A 13,311-nucleotide genomic window follows, 5' to 3' on the forward strand; every position below is an offset into this window, starting at 1 on the left:
TAAGAAGAATGGCAAGCTGGATGGGCTAATTGGTCTATCAGCATGTCTGGATACTGCCGTACATATAATATGTCAGCGGATTCTTCTCTTTTTTTGCTCTATACGCAGTGAATAGGACTACATCTACAGTTCACCCCCAGGTGGTTTAAGCACAATTATGGAGCTAATGATTAAAAGCCCTGCTGGACTTTTTAGCATTCTCCCCGCTGAGCCATCCAGTAAATGGCACAGGGATTTATACTATAAATTAAATAAAACATGTCACAGCGCTATACCGCAGATTAAAAATAACTGTAACTCAAGAGGCTTAATTAGAAAATGTTGGACTCAACTTTCAAAAATTTGAAGCATCTCTCATTTCAAACTCCAGGTTTAAAACCACAAAATAAACCAAATTAAAATGTAATTAATGGAGAAATATTTTTCTTTAAAAAAAATGTACATTTATAGGACTTTCGCATTAAAGGCCTGCAAAACATTGCAACTGCGATCAATACATTGTGCATGTAATGCACAGACTCCTGTAGGCCCCTTTCACACAGGCCAGATCCAGTTTTGCTCAGCAGGGGATTTGTCCAGTGACCGCGCAATTGTCATTCAAAGTGCGACAGCGCTGAAAGCTGAAAATTGGTCTGGTCAGGAAGGGGGGAAAGTGCCCAGTATTGAAGTGGTTAATAACCGATGACTCATCGGACAGTGGACAGCTGATTGTAAAAAAAAAAAAGCCGACAATTAAAAAGTATGAAAAAAAAAAAACGGCGTGGGGTCCCCCCCTAGTTTGTACCAGGCCCTTATCTGAGCATGCAGCCTGGCAGGTCAGGAAAGGGGGAGGGGGGTGGGTGGGACGACGGAGCGCCCCCCCCCCCCTTCTGAACCATACCAGGCCACATGCCCTCAACATGGTGGGGTGGGTGCTTTGGGGCAGAGGGGGCTCTGCTTCAGCTGGGGGGGAGCTGAAGCACAGAAGGTTTTTCACCTTAATGCATAGAATCCATTAAGGTGAAAATCTTAAAGTTATTGTAAAGGTTAATTTTTTCTCTTTTTTAAATAACAAACATGTCATACTTACCTGCTCTGTGCAAGGGTTTTGCACAGAGCGGCTTTGATACTCCTTTTCTGGTTTCCCCCGGCGGTGCTCCTGGCTCCTCCTCTTCATCAGGTGCCCCCTTGGAGAGCCCCTTTCCATGGGGACACCCATGCGGGCGCGCTTCTGAGTCCCGCTGCTACGTCCATTGACACAGACAGCAGGACTGGGCCCCACCCCCCGGCTCCCGTGTCAATGGATTTGATTGACAGCAGCAGAGTCAATGGCTCCTGCTGCTATCACTCTATCCAATGAAGACTCGAAACAGCGGCTGGAGCTGCTGGACTCGTCCTCAACGCTGGAACGATCGGGTTCAGGTAAGAAAAAGGGGAGGCTGCTGCGGCACAGAAGGTTTTTCACCTTAATGCATAAAATGCATTAAGGTGAAAAATCTCGAGACTTCACAACTCCTTTAGACCCCTTTCACACTGGCACCGCCATTTTAGCGGCGCTTTACCATCACTTTATCAACGCGCTTTTAACCTCCTCTAGCGGCCGAAGAAAGGGTTAAATGCTGCGGCTGCCGCTGCGGCAGCAGTGCCCATTCATTTCATTGGGCAGGGGAGGTGGAGGAGCAATGTATTCACCGCTCCCAAAGATGCTGCTTGCAGGACTTTTTCTAACGTCCTGCGAGCACACCGCTCCAGTGTGAAAGCACTCAGGCTTTCACACTGGGGCTTCAGGGGAGGCATTTTTCAGGCGCTTTATAGGTGCTATTTTTAGCCCTTTAGCGCCTGGAAAAATGCCTCCAGTGTGAAAGGGGTCCTAGGGCTTTAGAAGCTCTTTAAAGAGGGGTTCTGGCTGCTATATTTTTTTTTTTTAAGTCAGCAGCTACAGTGTTTGTCTTTTAATAAGGACACTTACCTGTCCAGCGAGCCCGCGATGTCGGCCCCCCGAGGCTGATCTGTCCATCGGATCGGCCACCGGCGCCTCCATCTTAACGAAGGGAAACAGGCAGTGGAGCCTTGCAGCTTCACTGCCCATTTCCTACTGCGCATGCGCGTGTCGTGGGGGGCTTTGTGAATGGCCCCATTGCTTCCTGGGACACACACACAGTTCCCAGAAGGCAACAGGGCCGCTCACCGAAGAGGAGGAAGCGCCACAGAGTAGGAAGAGGCAGATTAGGAAGACTGCCTAGCAACAAGGGTTTCAGGTAAGTTAAAAAAAAATTTTTTTCAAATTTAAAAAAAAATTTTTTTAAAGATTTTTGATGCTATTTTTTATTTTAGGGTGGCCCTCCACTTTAACATTAACAGCAGTCAGCTTAGCCTTAAAGTGACACTAAAAGAGACCCTTATTCTCAAAAAAGAAGCCATACACATCCGCTACTTAATGGCACTCTAATCTCTTTTTTCATAAAATCATTTCTTATTTGTTCTTTATTTTATTATGTTTTTCAGGCTGACCCGATCGGACCACTTATTGTTCTCTATGGGGCAGCAGATGTCAGCGGACATCTTCAGGCCTGGCATGGATTTTAAGGGGAACCCAACGTCAAAATTTTTAAAAAAGTTGGCGTAGGGTCCCCCCCCAAAATCTATACCAAACCCTTATCCGAGCATGCAGCCTGGCAGGTCAGGAAAGGGAGCACCCCCCCCCCCCAAACCATACCAGGCCACATGCCCTCAACATGGGGGTGGTTCTGTGAGGCAAGGTATGCTCTGCCCTCCCACCCCAAAGCACCTTTTTCCCATGTTGATGGGGACAAGGGCCTCTTCCCCACAACCCTGGCCAGTGGTTGTGGGGGTCTGCTGGTAGGGGGCTTATTAGAATCTGGAAGCCCCCATATCCCACCCTCTCCCCCAGACTGGGATCTGGAGGCCTCCTTGTTAAATGGGGCTTCCAGATTCTGATAAGCTCTCCGCCCACAGACCCCCACAACTACCGGTCAGGGTTGTGGGGAAGAGGCTCTTGTCCCCATCAACCTGAGGACAAGGTGCTTTGGGGTGGGGGGGCAGAGCCATAGCACCCCCCAATGTTGAGGTGATGTGGCCTGGTATGGTTCAGGAGGGGGGGTGCTTGCTCGTCCCCTTCCTTTCCTGACCTGTAAGGCTGCATGCTTGGATAAGGGTCTGGTATGGATTGGGGGGGGGGGGAACATGCCATTTTATTTTAATGTTGGTGTGGGGTTCACCTCAAAATCCATACTAGACCTGAAGTGCCTGGTATGGATTTGGGGGGGGGGGGGACCTCTCCAAGCCCGCTGATAGCCGATGATTCATCGGTTAAGGACGCAGCGGCCAGCTTCCCGGTCCAATCCTAACAACCAGCAATACTCAATGTGTTATGGAGAGAAAAAAAACCCCGTAAAAGGCAATATAGAAAACGCATGTAAAAACGCATCAGAAATGCAACTCTTGTGTTTTTGGTGCGGGTCCATTGAAGTCTATTACACACAAAATGTAATCTGCTGCAGGGAAAAGGTCCCTGACCTTTTTCAAATACGCACCAGCTGAAAAACGCATAGGTGTGAACATGTATAATAGGACACTAGGACTGTAGTGCATTTTTGCAAAATGTACTAAAAAATGCACAGGTGTGAACCTATACTTATGGAGGATCAGGATCATCTTCTTCAGGATCATCTGTAGGTTTTGGGCTCTGAGGGTTAGGGTTTTTCATTTATTTTGATCTTTTGGTTGAAATTGATGGACATATGTCTTTTTTTTATCCTGTGTCCCTATGTAACTATGAGAAGATGTCTCAAATGTATGGCAATCTTTATCCTCTTGGAGCTAGAACAACATCTATGCACCCTGGAGGTGACAGCCCCTCTACTCTGCAAATAAGCCATCGATCTCTATTTTTATCCATATTCAACACATCCCTCAGAATATATTCTCTTATTTATGTTAATGGAGCCCATCCACGCTGGTAAGAGGGAGGACACATTGAGAGACGACTATCTGAATCTGTCCATGTAGTTTATGTAAATTTCACAATAAAGAAAAGAAAAAAAAAAAAGAAAAACAACCGACTGTTGGTTTTGTGTTTTCTGAATCCAAATTGGTTGTGAAGAACAGAGGCTGACAATTTCCACCAGAGTCAAGTGTACAAGATCAAGGCAATTTAATTCCAGGAGAGCAGTGAATAGCAATGAGGAGATGTCATGTTTAAAACGAGTCTATACAAATATAAATTCATATTGTACGCCAGAAAAAGCTATTGATTCTTTTTCTGTTGCATGTGGTTTGGGGAGAAGAAAAAAAAAAAATTACTAGCGTGCAATTTTCATGAACTCACGCTCTGTTTATTTTTACATTAAAAAATGTGACTTACAGTGTACCTGTATTCTTGAGAAGAATTATTTGGTGTAGGAAGAAGAATGGCGAAAGTAGGCATTCCCTTTGCTTTTAAATAATAGTTATGTGTATGGGGGTTTTGAAAGGGTGATATTAAAGTCCACCCTAACACTAAAATCCCTGCATCTACAGACATCCATGAACTAACACTAACCTATCTAGCCTTTAAAGAAGAAATCAGTATACATACCTTTTTTGAAGCCGATCCAATCCGATCCCACACTGAGCTGTCAGCCGCGGCTTCGCTGTGTAGGCAGGTGCAGAGGACACAGCCGACAACGGAAGCCCCATAGTAACTGTATGGGTGACGTCACTCCCCATTCATTTCACAGCCATTGTTGGCCGCGTCCTCTGTAGAGCTTCCACCACTGGAGACCAGATCGGGTCGGCTTCAAAAAAGGTACCTTATAAAGGTGATACCAAAGTGTAATGCCGCGTACACACGATTGGACATTCCGACAACAAAATCCTGGATTTATTTCCGACGGATGTTGGCTCAAACATGTCTTGCATACACACGGTCGCTCAAATGTTGTCGAGAAATTCCGAACGTCAAGAACGCGGTGACGTACAACACATATGACGAGCCGAGAAAAATTAAGTTCAATAGCCAGTGCAGCTCTTCTGCTTGATTCCGAGCATGTGTGGAATTTTGTGCGTTGGAATTGTGTACACACGATCGGAATTTCCAACAACGGATTTTGTTGTCGGAAAATTTGAGAACCAGCTCTCAAATTTTTGTTGTCGGAAATTGATAGAGCCTACACACGGTCGGAATTTCCGAAAACAAGCTCACATCGAACATTTGTTGTCGGAAATTCTGACCGTGTGTACGCGGCATTAGTTCACCCTAACATTAAAATTCTTGCATCTACAGACATCCACAATCTGACATCTAACCCTGTAAAGAAGAAATCAGTATACATTATATGCGATTTTACTGCGATTTTGCCGCAATTTGTGTTTTGCGATTTGTGTTTGTTTTTTTTTATTTATAAATTCACTGTATATAGCTGGATGCTAAGAAGTGGGTCAGGAAGCCGGCCACCGCATCATTAACAACCAAGCCTGCTGACAGCTGAATGTAAAAAAAAAAAATTGCCGGCTAAAAAAAAGCCATGAAAAAAACGGCGTGGGTCCCTCCCAAAGACCATACCAGAGGTCTGGTAAGGATTTGGAGGGGCACCATGTTGATGGGGACAAGGGCCTCTTCCTGACAACCCTGGCCGGTGGTTGTGGGGGTCTGTGGGTGGGGGGCTTATCAGAATCTGGAAGCCCCCTTTAACAAGAATCCCAGAACCCGCCCCCCCATGTGAATGGGTATCGGGTACATCATACCTCTACCCATTCACCAAAAAAAGCAGTGAAATTAAAAAAAAAAAAAATGAGAAGGTTTTTTAACAAGTCCTTTATTAAAAAATAGCCCTGAGCTGTCTTTTCCCCGAGCCATCTTCTCCCGCATCTGTCTTCTCCCGGTGCCGTCTTCTTCCTGAACTGTTTTCTCCCTGAGCTGTCTTCTTCCTCACCGCGGCTGTCTTCTTCCTCGCCACCGGTTACCCGCTAAAAACAAAAAAGGCCACTCTCGTCCTGAGGCTGTCTTCCTCCGCTGTGATGTACCCTACTGTCTGACATCCCTTAGGCTGAGTTCACACTGATGTTTAGACCCCTTTCACACTGGAGGAATTTTCAGGCGCTTTTGGGCTAAAAATAGCGCCTGTAAAGCGCCTGAAAAACACCTCCCCTGCAGTCCCAGTGTGAAAGCCCGAGTGCTTCCACACTGAGGCGATGCGCTGGCAGGACGTTAAAAAATGTCCTGCAAGCAGCATCTTTGGGGCAGTGTATACACCGCTCCTTTACTGCTCCTGCTCATTTAAATGAATGGGCACCACTGCCGAAGTACCTGCAAAGCGGCTCGGCAGTGGCGCTTCGTGGACGCATTTAACTCTTTATTTGGCCACTAGTGGGGGTTAAAAGTGACCCGCTAGCGGCCGAATAGCGGCACTAAAATGACGGTAAAGCGTCGCTAAAACTAGTGGCGTTTTACCATCAACGCCCACCCCAGTGTGAAAGCAGTCTAAGAGCAGGAATTTGAGAGGCATTAAAAAGGCCCATCAAACGCCTATGCACATGATGCAATAGACAACACATAGTGCTGTTCACACTAAGCGTTAGCATCGCGTCGCTTCAAAATTTAAGCCTCATGTCGAGTCAGGAGGCATTTGAAGCCTTTCAACGCCTCCCATTCAAGACTATGATAACGCCTCCGAAATGCTCTGTCAGGCAGTTGCAGGGCAGTTGCAGGGCGTTAAGATTTGTTCATTTACTGTAATGTAATAGGCATTTGTGGAGCAGTTTTAACACTCGTCAAACACTTCAAAACTGCCCATAGGGCGTTTGGGGAGCATTTTTAACTCCTCCTTAATGCTTGTAAAATGCCTGTCTAATGCTCATACCAAAGCTCATTGATGCCTGTCTGACGCTCATACTAACACCATACAAAGCTATAGGAGCATTTGTTGAGTGTTAGAAATCTAGTCAAGTGTGAACAAGCCCTTATATAGCCATGGGGTGTGGCCATCCGATGACTTCACCCAGAGAGCCCGTCCCTTGTGACGCTCAACGGGTGACGTCATCGGATGGCCACGTCCCATGGCTATATAAGAGATATCAGACAGCGGGGCACATCACAATGGAGGGTGAAGACGGCACGGTGAGAAGATGGCTCGGGGAGAAGACGCTCGGGGAGAAGGTGGCTCAGGGAGAAGACAGCTCGGAGCTATTTTTTTTAATAAAGGAGTTGTCAAAAACCGACTTGTTTTTTTTTACATTTCACTGCTTTTTTGGTGAATGGGTAGGGGCACAATGTACCAGATACCCATTTACATAGGGGGGTTGTCGGAATCTGGGGGTTCCCTTATTAAAGGGGGCTTTCAGATTCCGATAAGCCCCCCACCCGCAGACCCAACATGGGGGCAAGGTTCTTTGGGGTGGGGGCGCAAAGCCCCCACCCCCCCATGTTAAGGGCATGCAGCCTGGTATGGTTCCAACATGGGGGCGCTCGCTCATCTCCTCCCTTACCTGACCTACCGGGCTTAATGCTCAGATAAGGGTCTGGTATGGATTTTGGGGGGGACCCCACACCATTTTTTAAATAATGTTGGCGTGGGTGTGTCCCCTCCAAATCTATACCAGACTGAAGGGTATGGTATGGGGGGGCCCCATGTCATTTTTTTTGTGAATTTTTTTAGCTGGCAATTTTTTTTTGCCCACTGACAGCTAATGACTCATTAGTTGTTAGGGACACAGCAGCTGGCTTCCCGGTGTTCTGCCGGCGTATAAGTTCCCCCTCTACTGCGCCTGCGCAGTAGGTATCGGCGGAAATAGCCGAAGCAGAACAGCTGAAAATCAGCTGTACACGGCGCCTGTAAGAGGGCCCCTCGCGGGCTCGCTTCGCTCGCCACGCTTCGGGCACGGCCTCGCTGCGCTCGGCACTTTTAGATTCCCCCTCTAGGTCCACTTGGATGGTGGGGAAGGAACCTGGACCCAGAGCGCAGGCGCCGTGTACAGCTGATTGAAGCATTTGAGCTTCGGCTATCTCCGGCGACTGAGAGTAGTATGTACTGCGCAGGCGCTGCGCCTGCGCAGTACAGGGGGGAACTTATCCGCCGAGGGAACATTCTTGGCAAGACACCGGCCCACTCTTTAGCAACCAGCTATATACAGTGAATGTAAAAAAACACAAATTGCAAAACGCAAATCGTGGCAAAATCGTGGTAAAATTGCTGCAAAATCGCAGTACTTGCATTTTGGAATGCGGGTCCATTGAAGTCTATTACATGCAAATGGCTGCATTTTGCAGGAAAAAAAAGTCCCCAACCCATTCCAAAAACACTGAGGCACAAAAATGCATTGATGTGAACGTGTTCCATAGGAACCCATGTTAAAAAAATTCCCTGCATTTATGCAAAATGCAAAAAGCATCAAAAAATGCATTAGTGTGAATCGAGTCTTAACATAGCATAACATATTTAGAAAATGCTGCTTACTTCTTTATTTGCTATAAAATCTTACTTTACTTTTCATTTCTATGTAATGTTAGTTGATGGTTACATTAGTTTCCTTTTTAAGGCTTTTTCCATTATTTTCACCTATTGATCCAGGTAGTAAGTCTGTTATTTTTCCTTCAAAGCGGAACTAAACCCAACTGTGCTTTGAAACTGTTAAAGTGGTTGTTAAGCCACTCTAACCTGTATACACCATCAGCACTGCCTCCTATTGTAGTATCCCCCTCTGTGTGTTATTTATTAAAATAAATGCTGCAAATACCTAATTTCACTGCTGAGATTGCGATCGCATAATTGGCCAGCTTTCTCCTTTCCTCCTCTGATAGATGCAGCAGGCGGGGCTGAGATTCCTCTGCTGATGTCAGTCTGGAGGGGAGGAGGAGATAGCTGGCCAGTCATGTGATCAAAATCTCGGCTCTTAAATGAGGTATTTACAGCATTTATATTTAAAAATCATACACAGAGGGGGACACTGCAATATGAGGCAGTGCTGATGGTGTATACAGGTTAGTGTTATGAGAGCAGCAGAAGGGGGAAGAGGCGGCTCACACACAGACAGAGAGGGGAAGGGGAGGAGGAAACAGGAGCAGAGAGGAGAGCAGATAGCAGGCTGCTGATGATGGAGGCACATAAACTGACCACGGTGTCAGGGCTCAGCAGCCATGATACACTGTGGTCAGTTTACAGAGGGGTGGGGAGAAACTGGCAGAATCAACCAGGGTTTTTATGTGTTACAGGGGGCCAAATGACACAGGACAAGCACTGTGTCATTTAACATGCTTTAAAGGAGCAGGATCCATTTTTAAAAATTTTTTGGGGGGGGGTTAACAAACGCTTTAAGTCGATGGGTTTAGTTCCACTTCAAATTTTTGTTCTTGGGTTCACCTCCTTGGAAAAAAAAAAATAAGCTGGACAGAATTGCAAAGTCTTTGCCAGAGAAGACACATATGTATATTTAGCTGTTCACCTGATATTTAGCAGCAGTGCTTACCGCCTCTGTAATTCTTGGTGCGTCACTTTTCAGAGGGTGGTAAAGCAGCGTTTGGCAGGCGCTACTGCTGCCTCCTGATGTCAGTTTCCTTTTTTTTTTTTTTTTATTGCGGAACCACGCAGCAATTGCGTCCAAAGCATTTGTGGTGTGGACCCATTGATCTCAATTAGCAAGTCTAACAGGTGGTGCCGCCTACCATACTCTGCTGCCCAAGTTAAAAATGCACAAGCCGCGGCACGTGTAGAGCCCCATCAGGCTATATTGTTAGCATTCGGATGGGAGGCTGGAGGGAGGTAAACCACCTTCTGACCACCTGCGTGAAAGCCCTTACAAACCTGATCTGACATGTTTCTTTATCACAGTAAAGCTGGCCATACACTAGTAGAATTTCGTTCCAAAATGTTTTATTTTATGAGTGTTCGTTCAGTTTTCTAATACTTACTGTGGTCAAATCGATGTTTGTGCTCGACTGCAGTGATGAGAAAATTAGAAGGAACACAATCCTAAAAGTGTATAGGGTTTTCTTTTGGTAAAGTGTATTCAATTCCAAATCCAGTGTTAAAAGCAAAATTTGAAGTGCCCTTCACTGAGAATTTTTGTACAAATGCTCATTCGAAAATCTACTACTGTATAGCCAGCAGGGCCAGATCTAGTCTGTCTGGGGGTGCAGTAAAAAATGTCAGGGGACAGGGGATGGGAGGTCAGCAGGGCAGAGGATAGGGTCAGCAGTTTGTAGGGCAGTATACAGAGACAATTGATTTGTAGGTAGCAGTGTACAATGGGTAAGCTGAACCGAGGACAGGGGCCACTGCTGGCAGTTCAGGAGACAGGGATTAGCACTAGCAGGGCAGAGGACAGGGATCAGCAATGAAAAGGCAGAGGACAGGGGTCAGCACTGTAAAGGCAGAGGACAGGGATCAGCACTGGAAAGGCAGAGGGAAGGGATCAGCATTGGAAAGGCAGAGGACAGGGGTCAGCACTGGAAAGACAGAGGGTAGGGATCAGTAATGGAAAGGCAAAAGACAGGTATCAGCACTGGAAGGGCAGATGGAAGGGATCAGCACTGGAAAGGCAGATGGAAGGGATCAGCACTGGAAAGGCAGATGGAAGGGATCTGCAGTGGAAAGGCAAAGGACTGGGATCAGCACTAGAAAGGCAGAGGGAAGGGATCAGCACTGGAAAGGCAGAGGGAAGGGATCAGCACTGGAAAGGCAAAGAGAAGGGATCAGCACTGGAAAGGCAAAGAGAAGGGATCAGCACTGGAAAGGTAGAGGACAGGGATCAGCACTGGAAAGGCAGAGGGATGGGAACAGTGTCTCTACCTTTGTGCAGTGGCTCCATGGTCCCCAGTTGGACATCACACATTCTCCAAGGCAGGAAAGTGAGCAGTTCTGTCTTGTGGAAGGCGTCTCCAGGTGACTGCAATATGTGCTGTTTACAAAAGCGTCTTCAGCACTGTCCGATATATTCACACACCTACAGAAAGCACAAACGTAAAATGATTTATTTGATGCTGCATCAATGAGACATTTGAGATAATTGCTTTAAAGTGTTTTATGAGTTATGAGCATTGTATGCATATATGCACGGTTTAAACTCCAGGCGTATAGAAAAGACAGCTAATGATACATTAACATGAATAAAATAAAACACATCTATTACTATAGCTCTGCAATCATTAATACATTATTAAATGTATTTTTTTTTATTATGCAAAAAATGTATATCCCTAACATGGACTTGGTTTAAACCCATGTACAGCAGAGCTCTGAGAATGGATGAGAAGGAGTGCAAGAAGCATGCTGATAGGAGAAGAGGGCAGAGTAACAGAGAGATGATCTCATCAGTTTGTTGCTCCTCCTTTCACTGTCCAATACCAGGCTGAGGGTGGGAAGATGGCCTATAGGCAGGGGCGTATCTACTGTGAGGCAAACAAGGAATTTGCCTTGGGTGGCATTTTTCAGGGGGCGGCACCGCCCCAGGCAGAAGGGAGTCGGGGACACTATGAGCCAGTGGCATAGTGCTGCCCTCTCCATCCTTGGCTAGGCCCAGCTCCTCTGCACCTCCCCACTCCAGTTGACACCCAGCGGCTCCGCCTGAGCCCGCAACATGGCCATACCCAGCTTCCTACAAGAAGATCTTTGGGGGAGTGGGGAATCCCAGGTCCAGTTCCTTCAGAAGCCGGTAATATGTCACCCCCAGCAGCAGGAACTCCCTGGGCAGTGCTCTGTGCTCCGGCAACAGCGGTAGTGACAGCAGTGGTCTGTCCAGCAGCAGGGTAGTTTTTTCCTTCTCCTCCTCCTCAGCCGTCTACATGTCCTCCTTGGTCAGGCTGAGGAGCAGCTTCCCCCAGCCCTGCTTCAGGACACAATGGACTTCACCTTGGCAAAGCCAACAGGACCAACGAGAAGGCTAAGATGTAAGAGCTCAATGACAGGTTCCAACTTCTAAGCACAGTTCTTGGAGCAGCAGAACAAGATCCTGTTGGCTGAGCTGGAGCAGCTCAAGGACAAGGGTACATCCCAGGTGGGGGATGTGTACAAAGAGGAGATGAAGGACCTTCGCAGGCAGGTGGAGGTGGATAGGGGCAACCAGGCAGATGACCCCCAGAGACTCAGAGAAAACAAAGTCTTAGTGTTCTGAAATAAAAGGATACAATCAACCCTAATGCTTTGTTTCATTTATGGGTGGAGGGTGGTGGGCTGAATCATCTACTGTTTGCTCAGAGGAGGGGGGGCCAGAGCCTAGATTGGGGTTCCTGAGATGGGGGGGTTCATAGTTTAGATTAGGAGTTCCTCAGAAGTGGGGTCCAGTGTATAGATCAGGGGATCCTCAGAGGGGAGTTTCAGCATCCAGATAGGGGATCCTCAAAGGGGAGCTCATTAACCGGCTCCTTATGGGGGAGCCAAAGCCCATATGAGGGTTACCTAGAGGGGAAAATCATATACTGGTTCTTTGGGGGGAGAATGATTAGGGGTTCCCCCCCAGAAAATGGAATCATCTACTGGTTCTTTAAAGGGGGTCCACAGATGCTCAGCAATATTTTACTGCACCAGGTGACAACCATAGTGACGCCACTGCCCACGTGTAGGGATGAGAGCTGGCTACGTCTAGCAGAGGGGAAAGTAGGAGGTGGAACACAGCTCACACCAGTCCGATCCCGGTCTAGCCCTCGGAGAACATCGGGCGATGTGCAGGGCTGTCTTAATGCACGGGCACCCCTGGGCAGTGCCCAGGGGCTCCAGGTGCATGGGGGCCCCATAATAATCTTGAATTATATTATACGTGCCAACTGTCCCAGATTTTCCGGGACAGTCATGCTTTTTACTAAGCTGTCCCTGGATGGCCGAGAACCCGTATTGTGCCCTCCTGACTCCCCTTGTACTTTGCTCTTCTGCACCCCTCTTTCTGCGCCTTTTTTGTTGATTAGTCTTTGATTCATGGCATGTTTTCTTACTGTTTTAAATTACTAATAATATATGTTTAATTCTATCAACTATTTATATTTTAATTCTTGGGAGTAGGTGCGTAAATTGGGGCAGGCTGGTATGGGTCCCAGTGCATTACTTTGGAATGGGCTGGTAGGGGCCCCAGTGCATTACTTTGCCCATGATGCTGATAAGATGGCCCTGGCGGTGTGCGGGTCATGCGATCGGAGCACTACCAAAGTCCTGAAATGATTATTGGGCGGTATGCGACAGCACGGATACGGTAGTGGACAGAGTCCCCAGGGTGTAGAGATGCTAGCACTGGACACCCCCAACACCGAGGTAAGACCGACCCACACAGCTGAACTCCCGATCACCATGCACCCGATCTGTGTATAGAGACTGCACTGCACACCCTCCCTCTATTGGATCCCTGTGTGAT

At 47.2% G+C, this 13,311-nt stretch overlaps 1 protein-coding gene across 2 annotated transcripts in view; it reads right to left on the reverse strand.

Annotated features, from left to right (window-relative positions):
* Positions 1-13,311, reverse strand: part of THSD7B (thrombospondin type 1 domain containing 7B) — an 807,368-nt gene that overhangs the window by 159,440 nt on the left and 634,617 nt on the right. For both annotated transcript variants that reach the window (XM_073634254.1, XM_073634253.1), the window contains exon 18: positions 10,764-10,917. In XM_073634254.1, the coding sequence (XP_073490355.1) occupies positions 10,764-10,917 (154 nt within the window). The remainder of the gene's footprint in view (positions 1-10,763; positions 10,918-13,311) is intronic.

This window comes from Aquarana catesbeiana, linkage group LG06 (genome assembly GCF_042186555.1).
Source record: "Aquarana catesbeiana isolate 2022-GZ linkage group LG06, ASM4218655v1, whole genome shotgun sequence".
NCBI lineage: Eukaryota > Metazoa > Chordata > Amphibia > Anura > Ranidae > Aquarana > Aquarana catesbeiana.